The 12,826-nt window shown below is 37.5% G+C and overlaps 2 protein-coding genes across 2 annotated transcripts; one reads left to right on the top strand and one right to left on the bottom strand.

Moving 5' to 3' along the window:
• The first annotated feature begins 85 nt into the window (after positions 1-85).
• LOC138127394 (glycogen debranching enzyme) lies at positions 86-9,457 on the top strand. The gene is made up of 17 exons (XM_069043447.1): positions 86-368; positions 456-2,656; positions 2,716-2,917; positions 2,967-3,104; positions 3,259-4,118; positions 4,174-4,294; positions 4,355-4,487; positions 4,542-4,969; positions 5,018-5,226; positions 5,280-5,483; positions 5,533-5,762; positions 5,818-5,907; positions 5,957-6,134; positions 6,190-6,549; positions 7,272-8,178; positions 8,230-8,457; positions 8,529-9,457. The coding sequence occupies exons 1-17, from the start codon at positions 153-155 to the stop codon at positions 8,577-8,579; spliced, it is 6,756 nt and encodes a 2,251-aa protein (XP_068899548.1). The 5' UTR covers positions 86-152; the 3' UTR covers positions 8,580-9,457.
• On the bottom strand, positions 9,448-12,588 carry LOC138127402 (LMBR1 domain-containing protein 2 homolog). The gene is made up of 10 exons (XM_069043465.1): positions 12,271-12,588; positions 12,043-12,221; positions 11,616-11,994; positions 11,387-11,563; positions 11,077-11,254; positions 10,842-11,023; positions 10,549-10,788; positions 10,293-10,494; positions 10,135-10,242; positions 9,448-10,085 (listed from the first exon to the last, which is right to left on the bottom strand). Exons 1-10 carry the CDS (start codon positions 12,442-12,444, stop codon positions 9,796-9,798), a joined length of 2,109 nt encoding a protein of 702 aa, XP_068899566.1. The 5' UTR covers positions 12,445-12,588; the 3' UTR covers positions 9,448-9,795.
• Positions 12,589-12,826: the final 238 nt, after the last annotated feature.

The raw sequence follows: 12,826 nt of genomic DNA, 5'->3' as shown, positions 1-12,826 counted from the left end.
GTTATCGTCTTAAATAACCAATAAAACTTAATTTACATAACCTATGGTCTTTGATATATTTTTTATTTATTATATATGGAACTAAAATATTTATTTTTGTATTATTTTGACCTTAAAGAGTTGCATTCACTATAGTAAACAATATTTTCAACATGGACATACAGCCAGTCAAGGAGAAGTGCAGCAACAACAGCAATAGGTTTTTACCTTATAGAGTTTTTTATTTCTGGTGGAAATTTAATAAGGGGATATTTAATTTTCTATTGTACTTGTCAAACAATAGTGTAGTTGTCGCGTTTCTTTTATTTCGATACCTCTCTTTGTGCTGTGTTCTAAAATTATTAAGCTTGTCGAAGTATTTGGAGCAAGTGAGTTTATTTTTAATACATATCCTTGTACATTCACTTTAACAATTGTGGTTGACCAGAAAACATTGCAGTTAATAATTTCCTCAGATATCTGGTGGTGGTAGAAGTGAAGACACAGACCAAGAACGAAGTAATAGAACTGCAAATGATACAGAAAAATCGAAATCTAAAAAAAATAAAAATAAACCAAAGAAAAGCCCAACGAGAGAACCGTCGTTTAGTACAACATTAGTTACACCCATTGAGGAAGTTATAGAAGAAACATTAAATGAAGACGTTTCAACTGTCACAAGGGTAGAAACGAAACCAGCAAGTAAATCCAGAAAACGTAATAAATCATCAAAGAGTAAGGTAAAAACTAGTGAAGAATTTGAAGACGACGTGGGATTTTCTTTTTTTCAAATCAAGTCTAAGGAAAAACCAAGCCCTTCAAAATTATTAGAAAAAGTTTCTCCAAAATCTAGTCCTGAATCGACAGTTTTGCAATCGTCATCGTCAGATCTAGTCGGTTTTTCGTTTCTTCCTGTGAAAGACAAGCGACAAACGAAAAAGAATCAAAAAACCAAAATCGATGATCTGCCGAAATCAACTCTTATAGAACATTTTGCGTCAAAAAGATCTAAGAAAACTGTTTCACCGTTAGAGGCTGTTAAAGATTTTGTAGTAATCGAAAAAGCGGAAGAGATTAAATCGAACGAGCCGACTACAAAAATATTACATGATAATTTAATTGAAATAGTGAATAAAGAATCGGGGAAAGTCGTCTATCTCGAAGCGAAAGAAAGCAAAAAAGTACACTCTAAAATTTCATACGCCAGTGTCGCCTCGCAACGTTTTGAAGAAACTTTAGAACAATTGCGTAAAGAAGAAGAAAGTCAGAAACTAAACACATCAAGTTGTGTGGACCGAGATGATAAAGATAAATTAACAGTTGAAAACGTCCAAGAAAATAATTCCATTTTGTCGCAGAAAAAGGAAAATTTAGTTGATGACGTAAATGTTCAGAAAATTAAAAGCAAGAATATTATTGAGATAAATCTTTCAGAACAAGAATTCGAGATAATAGACGGCGAGAAAAATTTAGTGAAAATTTCCAACGGTACAGATAATGTCGATGTGAAAGAATTAAATGAAGATTTGGCAATAACTAAGTTGAACGACAATTCCGAAAGATTACCCCAGTCGAATAGTGAAACAGAAATCAACGAATTTTCAAATTTAATCAAAAACGAAGAACTTGAGACGAAAATTAAGAGTGAGGAACGCAGATTGGTTGACCTTATTGAAGAAGCCCAAAATAAAACGAACAATGAGACTTCTGCTGATGAAGTAAGAAATATTCAAAGTGAAAGTGCAGAATTTGTGATTACAAATAAAACTGAAGAAAAAGTCTTCGTAGATCTTCCTTCTGAAATTCAAAACGAATTAATCGTTTCTAATAAGACAACTAGTGAAAACAGTTTGCGCGAAGAATTGGTAATAATTGATAGTGGAAAGGTGTCAGATGAGGAGATTCCATTTGAGAGTGAAATTATAAATAGAGATAATTTTTGTTTTATTGTCAAAAGCGGAGGACATACAAAAACAGAAAATTTAGAAGTGACCGACGGTGAAAAATCCCAAGGAGAATCAGATAATAAAGATTCTACTGAAAACGCTGTAGGAGTACAAGGTGATACAGAAGTAATTGATAGAGAGGAAATTGATGCGGACAGTAAAACTACAGAAACAGAAGTAAATTTTGTTCCTGAAATTGAAAAGCAAGAACTTAAATTCGATCATAAAACAGACGATCAAATTCCAGTTGAAACTGAAGTAGGAACGCACAGTACCAATTTTGGTGAAAAAGTCCTAACAGGAACTCAAGACAAAACGTCAAGAGACGTTGATCATTACACAGCCGTAGTTGAAGAGCATATTCCATCAGATACTTCAGATCTGCAAGATACTCAAGAAACCAATTTACCAGAAAAACCCTTTAAAATGTCTTCAGGAATCCAAATTCGTGTTCTAACTTTAAACGATGGAGAGCATCAAGACTCTACTTTGTACCGTATCGAGAAAAACTGGGTTCTTCAGTTTCGTCTCGGTCCGTCGTTATTAGGACGTAAAGTATCACTTTACTGCAACTATCCCGAAAAAGGTAAAGAGTTCAACAGACACTCCTACAATCTCTTGAAATGGCGACAAGATGAAGGGTGCCATTACGCGGACGATACGGCTCTTCTAACTGAAATAACTCCGATCGTTTCTGGCAGTTTTCATTATTTCTTCACCTACGACAATGCGTAAGTGTTGGAAAAAATCTCGATGTACCTACTGTTAAAAGGCTCCATTTTGTTACTAGCGATACAGAAGAACATCAGGGTTCAGGATTTTTCTTAGTGGACCCTGTCCTGAAATATGGAAACAACGAAGAGCTTCCTCTGGACTGCGTACAGTGTCAAACAGTTTTGACCAAAGGTTTGGGACCTTTCGACACATGGGAGAATAAACTGAGAGTGGCCAAAGAATCCGGTTACAACATGATACATTTCACACCTATTCAGGTATTTAGTGCGATGTTAGTAGTACTTTTCGTTTAACGATAGTGTTTAGGAATTGGGCGCTTCCAATTCCTCGTACAGTCTCAGCGAACAGTTAAAAGTGAATTCCATTTTTGCAAAGCAGAATGGCCAAGAAACAACTTTCGAAGATGTGGAAAATTTAATAAAGAAATTGAGGGTCGAGTGGAAGGTGAGGGTTTTAAAGAGAAAATTATTACGATTGTATTAACAAATGCTTTGTTTAAAAAGTAGTTGCCTAGTCATCAATTTAATTCTCCTAATTATCAATAATTGTTAAATTATTTCATTTGGGGTCTCATTAAAAATAATATTAAATTTGTTAGATGGCGTCCATCTGCGACATTGTCCTAAATCACACTGCAAATGAGAGCAAATGGTTAAAAGAGCACCCAGAAGTGACTTACAATTGTCACACTTGTCCGTACATGCGCCCTGCCTATCTTTTAGACGCAGCGCTCCACCAGTTTTCCTCGGACGTCTCTAAAGGCGTTTACGAGGACAAAGGCCTACCGACACAAGTCAGTACCGAGGATCATCTTAATTCCATCCGGTACCATCTGCACGTTGTCTTGGCCGCACTAAACTTCCACGAACTGGGGACGTGTAGCATCGATGAGTGCGTGGCCGAATTCTTAACTTTGGTCCGAAGCAAAACTCCCAACGAGGAGAAATCGAAACCGAACGAACAACTAAAACTGATACAAGACCCGTTGTACAGAAGACTCGCATCAAAAATCGACATGCAATTAGCTGCAAGTCTGTACAACGTCTATCGCAACGATTGCTACGACGAAGACACCAGAATCAAGAAGTGCGCTGAGGATTTTAAGAGGAAGTTGGATGAACTGAACAAGATGGTCGTGGACGAGATGAAGGAACACCTAAATGCGGCAGTCGAGAACGTGATCGCGGGAATAAGATATTTTAGAGTGCAACACGATGGTCCTAAAATCAAAGAAATTTCAATTAAAAATCCTCTTGTACATCGATACTTCACGGACCACGGAACTCCCGTGAGTATAGCGGAGCACGAAGAGATCATGTATGGTGACAACGGAAAGTTCTTGATGGCGCACAACGGGTGGGTCATGAATTCTGATCCCTTGCGCAACTTTGCAGCACCAGATTCTAACGTTTACATCAGAAGAGAGCTGATTGCGTGGGGTGACAGCGTCAAACTTCGGTACCACCACAACGATGATTTCTTCGTTTTTAAGCTAAGAATATGCGTGTTACAGTTTTGGAGATAAACCCGAGGATTGTCCGTTCTTGTGGAATCACATGAGGACTTACGTTGAGCAGACGGCTAAGATATTTGACGGAGTTAGATTGGATAACTGTCATTCAACTCCCATACCGGTAATTAGATATTGTGGTGTTATGGTTTTGTATTATAGATATTTGTGCTGTATTCTTAAGGTCGCTGAGTATCTCTTGGACTGTGCTCGCAAGGTCAAACCTGACTTGTACGTCGTTGCGGAATTATTTACCAATTCAGACGCGACGGACAACGTGTTTGTAAATCGATTAGGAATCACTTCACTCATCAGAGGTAAGTTTTTTTTTTGAAACAGGAAGGATCCAGCATTAACAGAGACAATTACAGAAGCCATGTCTGCATGGGATTCGCACGAACAAGGCCGTTTGGTATACAGATATGGTGGTTCTCCTGTTGGTTCGTTTTACCAGCCCAGAATTCGCCCTCTCGTTCCATCAATCGCCCACGCCCTATTCCTGGATTTAACTCATGACAACCCTAGTCCAGTTGAGAAGCGTTCAGTTTTCGATTTGTTACCAAGCACGGCTTTAGTTAATATGGCCTGCTGTGCCAGCGGGTCTAACAGAGGTTACGATGAACTTGTCCCCCATCACATTCATGTAGTCGATGAAACCAGACAATATACTGAGTGGACGGAGGACGAAAAATTAGCATTAGGAAATTCGAAATATGTAACGAGAAAATCTGGAATTATAGCGGCAAAAAAAGCTCTGAACGATCTACATTTGCATCTGGGTTCTGAAGGATTCGATCAAGTACTGTTTTTCAAATCGTAACGAGGTGAATACGTCAGGTGTTTGCAGGTTTACGTCGACCAAATGGATCCTGACGTAGTTGCCGTGACTAGACACTGCCCGGACACGCACCAGAGTTACGTCTTGGTTGCATTTACAGCATTCAGTCATCCCCCGGAAGACGCCGCGTACCAACAAAGAGGAATGAAACCTCTTCGCGTCGAAGGTGTCTTGGATGAAATCGTTTTAGAAGCAACTTTGGACCGTGTCGGCACAACGTAATGTAGAATTAGACAAGCTATAGCGATTGTTGGTGACGTAAGAGTTGCAGGTCTTCCAGTTCGAAGTACGCCAAAAGTAAAAATTTCCACAAAGACAACAAATGGATTAACGGATTGTCGGAGTATCAGGCACACTTGAAACAACACCTTCAACCCGAAGAGTCTGACATTTTCGAAAAAGTCGATTCGGGAAACCCAAATGTCGTACAGTTAAACTTGAAAAATTTCAAACCGGGAAGCGTAGCTGTTATTAAGTAAACAGTGACACAGTTGGAGGTGCGTTTTCAAACGAAATTATTTCAGAGTTTCGTTGCCCGAAGAGATGAAACGAGCAATCAAGAACGTGCGCGATCTTATTAGTCAGTTTTCGTTGAAGAAGGAGAGCGAGTTGTGGAAAATTGTGAGCGAAATGACTTTGCCCGACTTAAATAGAGCATTGTACCGGTGTGAACAAGAAGAAAGGGATGAAGGGCACGGCTTCGACACTTACAATATTCCGAATTTCGGTAGTCTGGTGTACGCAGGCTTTCAAGGTCAGTTTTGTCAATTTTGTTTTCACCTAGTTCATCGGAATACACTTTGTGCTAGGTTTTATGTCACTTTTGTGCAATATTCGGCCCAGCAATGATTTGGGACATCCAATGTGTGCGAATTTGCGTGATGGAAATTGGATGATTGGTTCGTAGCAGGGTGACTCTGTTCAACTTGTTTCAGTATGGAGTTTTAGATTATATTTGGCAGCGCCTGAAATTCGATGAAGGTACAAAACGACTAGGTCAGTGGTTGGAGGAAAATACGAAATCTCTCAAGTCGGTTCCTAGATATTTAGTTCCGTGCTATTTTGACGTGATCGTCACCGGAATTTATATTTTATTGTTTGAACAGAGCCACAAAATAATGTCAGAGTAAGCAACAACTAAATTGGATTATTTACTTTTTTTTTAAATAAATTTGTTTCAGTTTTGTTAATAACGGCTCTACGTTTGTGAAGGGTTTAGCTATGGGTTCAGTACAATTCGCGGCATACATTAAGTCGGCTGATTTGCCCGTATTATCACCAAACTTATCCGAACCTAAACCACTAAAAAGAAAAAATGATAAGGGTGAAAACGTCCAAGCGTGCGTTACGTTGTCTGCTGGTTTACCACACTTCTCTGTGGGTTATATGCGAAACTGGGGTCGCGACACTTTTATAGCATTGAGGGGGCTATTTTTACTAACTGGACGCTACCAAGATGCCAGATATCACATTCTGGGGTATGCGGCCTGCTTGCGCCACGGATTGATCCCGAATTTGCTTGATGGAGGACGCAATTCACGGTGAGCGAATTTCCATTATCTTTATCAAACATTACTAATTCATTGTTAATCTTTATTAATGTAAAAAATAACAAATCTAAATTAACATCCATTATTTCGTAATAGTATATTATAAGTGTTGGAAAATTCAATTTCAAATTGTCAACCTGGTTTTACCAAATTTTCAATAGTAAATTTTAATGACAAAGATGAAAGTTCATCTCAACGTAAACACTTAAAAATGTCAATCCTGTACAAAGGTTGCTGTTGTTTTGTTAAGCTAGTGTTTGCTTACTTTTTACAAAATCACTGGTGATAAGCAAAATTTAATAAATACATAATATTTACTGATTCCGTCTGATGTTATTCGAAATATTTGTTTATATTATGTCATTCCACCAAGATTTGTTTTTTCTTCGTTTTCTTACTGTTTTCCATGTTTTATTCATTCTTATGTTCGTTCTTTTGCATCTATCCATGTTTCATATGTTACGATCGCTTCCACATCTCACCGTCACCTTCTATTATTTCTTCGTAATCCTCACGTAGTAGTTTTTTAGATTTAGGACTTACTTATCATTTGTTAATGCGTTACTCGTTGACTAAAGTAATAAAGAACGTTGGAAAAATCACAAATTTCAGTCTGCGTTACAAGCTGTTTTTCGTTTTTATGTAAATTCCTGAAACTCGTGTGAGCATCTTAATCGTTATCAGCTAAGCTAAGAACGATTAATTTTTTCCAGGTTCAACTGCAGAGACGCCGTCTGGTGGTGGTTGTATTGCATCAAGTGCTACGCCGAGGATGCCCCCAATGGTCTCGACATTCTTAGTGACAAAGTATCTCGTATTTTCCCTACAGACGATTCTCCAGCCTTACCGGCCGGCACCGTAGATCAACCCTTGTACGACGTAATGCAAGAAGCTCTCAAGGTCCACTTCCAAGGGCTAGTCTTCCGCGAACGCAACGCCGGAAGACAAATCGACGAACACATGACAGACCAAGGTTTTAATAATCAGATCGGAATCCACCCCGAAACCGGATTTGTTTTCGGCGGAAACTCCTTCAATTGCGGCACGTGGATGGACAAGATGGGGTCTTCGGATAAGGCTGCCAATCGTGGCAAACCGGCGACCCCAAGAGATGGCTCCGCTGTCGAATTGATAGGACTGTCGAAATCTGTAGTCACGTGGTTGGACAAGTTGAGCCAGGGCGGAGTCTATCCGTACACAGGGGTGGAAAGAATACACAAAAATGGAACCGTGACCAAGTGGACATTCAAAGAGTGGGCCGACAAAATCCAGAAGAACTTCGAAAAGTATTTCTGGGTGAATACGACACCCGTACCGAATGAAATTAGGTCGGATTTGATCAACAAGAGAGGAATTTACAAGGATTGTTACGGGGCGAGCCAAGAATGGACCGACTTCCAGTTGAGATGTAACTTCCCGGTTGCCATGGTGGTAGCACCGGAACTGTTCGACCCAAAACATGCTTGGGTTGCCTTGCAACAAGCCGAAAAACATCTTTTGGGACCGCTCGGAATGAAAACTTTGGATCCAGAAGATTGGGCCTACAACGGAAACTACGACAATTCGAACGACTCCGACAACTACAACGTCGCTCACGGCTTGAATTACCATCAAGGCCCTGTATGCACCACCTTTAATAGTGTTTATTTTATTGTTGTATTTTTTTTTAAGGAATGGGTGTGGCCTGTTGGTTTCTATTTAAGAGCCAAACTTCGTTTTGCCGCTGCCAACGGGGAATTACCGAAGACGTTGGCCAATACCAAAGTGGTCTTGTCCAAACATTTCGTGGAACTGCAGACGTCGCCGTGGCGGGGTCTTCCCGAACTGACCAACAAAGATGGAGCTTATTGCAACGACAGCTCGAGGACGCAAGCGTGGAGCATGTCTTGCATTTTGGAGGTCAGTACCATAATCATTCTGTGCCATAACCCAAGTACTACGGAGTGCCGATAACATTGTTGTTCTTGTAGGTTTTACACGATCTGCAGAAGATCGAAAAGGACCGACCGTTGATCAATTGATTTAGGATTAAATTAGAATCGTTTAAAGAAAATGTGTCAAATAGTTATGAAGTGATCAAAACAAATGCATACTTGTCAAGATCTTCCGTTAGATGTGAAGAAAAATATTTAGAAATAATTCACGTTGAAAATGACACAGGTAATTATCAAACGAATAATTGTCACGTTTACAGCGATTTGTATTTCAAAAATAACAAGACTTTAAATACGTTCCCGCTTGACTTGAGTGGTTACGTACACACAAATAATAATACTTTAATTTCTACTAGTATGCATCCTGTTGTTGCAACGAATTTTATGCCGTGTTTTAAAAAGTGTTCCGGATTGTTACAAATTGTAAAATATTCTTTGAGTGATAGTAGTGATATTAGTTTTAATTTAGATAAGTCTTATAAAGGATATAATCCCATTTTGAATTACGATTCGTCTCGCAGCCGGATTACATTGTTCGGCGAATTATTATCTCGTATCTCTTTATCGCATCAAGTTATTAAGAAAAAACCCCAAAGTAATTTAATCGATCTAGATGAAATAACGCCCGTTGATGACGATAACCCTAGAATTGTAGACGACCTAATTGTAAATCAAATTGACAAACCTCTCTTAGATAAAAATAGATTTAATCCAATTATACTTGAACCATTATCATTAGAGAATATACAGAAGAAACGAGTTATCAATAGAATTTATGAAACCGAACAGAAAAAACTTGTTCGTATTACAATTATGTACACATTAGCCTTTTTTGCCTTAGCTATAACCACGTTTTTTATTATATATTTAGCTTGAAATTATTTATTGCCATTAATTTGTACGTCATAAATTTTATTACATGTAAAATGAATTGTTTTGTAACTAATAAAAAATATTCTTATTAACCTTTATTTTTCTTACACTTGTAATTAAAACATTACATTTTAACAATGATTACTAAATCCGAGTAAAAACTTACCTTGTGGTTATACTGAAATAAGTTACTAATCACATACTACTCTACGTGGAATGTGGGACTCACTAATTTCTACTACAATTTTGTTGGATACATGGCATTTTAGTATCTATATACTTTTAACTCTAAAATAAACGCCAATAGTTGCTGCCTTATAAACAATATAAAAATATAATTTTTTAACACAATATAAAAATAACAACTCATTTCATAATAACATGGACAATTTAAAATGACTTAGAATTTCTTTAACTTCAAACATTAATTTCAGACATCGTCAAAAATTCCACGTGGTGGTATTCCGACTCTGTTCCTGTAATTAGAGTCGAGTTGATAAGAATCTGAAAATCTCGGTTCCAACTCTTGTGAACTGTTATATCGTTCGTTAATTCTCGTGCTAGCTCCGAATCTGGCATCAATGTCGTCGGTGTCTGGAGGAAATCGCGTATCTATTTCGCTAGTGTAACGAGTACCGTCATACGATTCCAGGGGATGTGATTCTTGCAATAAATTTGAGCGAGTACTGTCCAGGTTTTCTAGTTGAGTCATCGGTCGAACTGCAGTGCACAAGCCATTTAAAAGTCACTTCAAAACATAATAACTTACTAGTATCAGTGCTACCTCTTGGCCTGTACCTGCCGGTAGTTGGGAAACGTTCATTATATTCTCTTCTCCGCGATGAAGCTTCTTCAGAACGTTGCCGTTTTCTTTTCTCTAAAAATTGAAACAGATTAATATAATGAACACATGATTGTACCGACAACCTCTCTTGATCAGCTCTCGTCCTTCTTCAATTAGATCTGTCGTCATTTCATCATCACCAACAAATTGGTGAAAACCCAACATGGTCAGTAATCTCGAACCAAGACTGAAATATGTCGCTAAACAAAATACTAATATGGCCATCGGGAAGTACACGTTAAAACCGTCGGAAATGATGGCGATTACGTCCATGTGACCCATAATCTAAAGCATTTTGGTTTTAGGGAAAAACAAAGTAAAATTAATACTGTTACTAACTTGAGTATAGTGAGTTTCCATGACTTGTTTTTTAATAATGTGGCTGTCCATGTGGATTAAACCCAGAAAATTCAAACAAAGCGGTGGGGTAAGACGGCTTAACATCATCCCTGAGAAGATTAAGCTATATTCGTTTGTTTGATGATGTGGTGCCAAATAGTACAAATTCAAAACTTTTATTTTTAGGATAGTCGAATACGCGCAGTAACACAAGTATAAAATAATTATCGTTGACAACAGCTAGAAAATATTTAAATGAACCATTTACAAAAACCGCAATTTTCTTTTTATACTTCAATTGTGAAATAGTCATAGTTGATCTTCGCCAAATTAACTATCATGGCAAAAATGGAAAGAACAGGTTGTTTATTGAAAAAGGTAACTTCTGACCACACAACAGCTACGGAAAAAATTCCCGCCATGACGGCCAACGCCTTTTGTGTGTAACCATAAAATACACATTTCCAGTACCACTCTAGAAAAAAAGGTGTTCAGATCGGGTTAAAGTCGAACGTTTAGAAACTGTACCAACAATAGGGACATACAAAAATCTTCTGAAAATTGTTCTCTGTTTCTGAAATGTTCGCTTGAAACGTTTGTCTCTCGAGATTTGATTTTTTAGAGTATCCTCTAAGTCGAAAATTTTTTCTACCAAAAGATTCCATTGAGTTTCAGTTCTTTGTAGCACTTGTAGCGACTTTATCGTCTACGGATTAGATAATTTCAGTGAAGAATGACAGATTTTGTGTATCATGTTTAGTTTGCAGTTCACGTAATACTTTCAAAACGATTCTAAATGAGCAATGCAGACTCCAAGTCTCTTAAAATTAAAGCTTACCTGTTTGTGAAGTCTAATTAAAGCCTTTTCGCTTGGTAAATCTGTAGGGGTGTCTTCAGGTAGTTGTCGACGACTCATTCTATCTCTTAATTCTGTAGGCACCTTCTGTAATATGGTTTCCAAATTCAGATGCAGTGGATGTCCTGGGTGAACAGCTAAAGACACTGCTTGTAAGGACTGAAATGGGTCAAAATTATCAACCAATTTTTATCTACATCGAACATGTTACCTCAAGCACATCATCAACAGTTTCTTCAGCTTCACATTTATCAGAGCTAAGTTTAGCCGCTTTAAAATAGGAATGTGTAAGTACAAAACTACGATTGGAGTTGTTCCAAAGAGTTCTTGGTACTTCAACTAAGGCATAACCAAATAATAACACCAACAAAAATAAACCCCAAGTATTGCTTGCAGATGAAGCAATAGCTTTCAGTTTAGACCAATCTAGGTCAATTCCTGGTTTTAAAGCTAAGTAAATGAGCAACACTCCACAAATTAGTAAATAAGAACCATAATATATTGCATTATCAATTACAGCTGATTTTAATTTTCCTTTAATTGTAAAATCACCTGCTTTTATGTAAGACTGCATCATAGGCATGACTAGCCTAAAAACATATATTATTCAAAGTCATAAATTTGTTTTAAACAATTACCAAGTTAAACACTGTGTACTCCAATAGACTGTGCGCCATAAATTAGGAAAAACTTGATCAGGAACTCGACTCCAAGGCTCTTCACATTTCTCAGCATCTTTATTTGTAAAATTAATTGTTAATAAAGCAGTTGCATTTTCATATGTATCATGCTCTTCTTTACATTGCCGATAGACAGTCTAGAAATTTGGTTCTAGTAAATTAGGCAACATATAAAAAGTTACTTACTGATATTACATCCAGCGGAAGAGCAAATATTATTAAAAAACTGAAATACCAAGCAAGCAACACAATTAATGTAACAATGATGTGGTGTCTGAACCAGTTCCCATATCTATATAAAACTGTTGAAGCAAGAATAAATGAGAGAAGAATTTTTGAAACTAAAGGTCCGTAATTCATTGTGACAATTACAAAATGACTTTACTGTTCTTTAGGACTTTCTTGTGTTTGTAGTTTTTGAGCTTCCTGTTGCATTTTTTCTAATTTTTCCAGTGTGAAACTTTTTAGAGGAATTAATCGCGGTTTACACAACACTAAATCTTGAATGTCTTCAATAATTACTTGTCCTCTATTAGGTATGATCGGTTTTAGTTTTTCTGCATTGGACATCGTCACCAATTTTTTTTTCACAAATACATAAATTACAACAGCATCACTTTATGGTCGTTAAACCTTCCTAACGGGTTATTCGTCAATTATCATGATCAACATTGCATTGTAAGTAGGTACTGCATGGGTAAAAATCTGTAAATATCGATGAACTTGCAACTTCCAACAACAC

Source organism: Tenebrio molitor, chromosome 3, assembly GCF_963966145.1.
Source record: "Tenebrio molitor chromosome 3, icTenMoli1.1, whole genome shotgun sequence".
Lineage (NCBI taxonomy): Eukaryota > Metazoa > Arthropoda > Insecta > Coleoptera > Tenebrionidae > Tenebrio > Tenebrio molitor.
The sequence above is the reverse complement of the archived record's forward strand: the minus strand, read 5'-3'. Positions and strand labels throughout refer to the sequence as shown.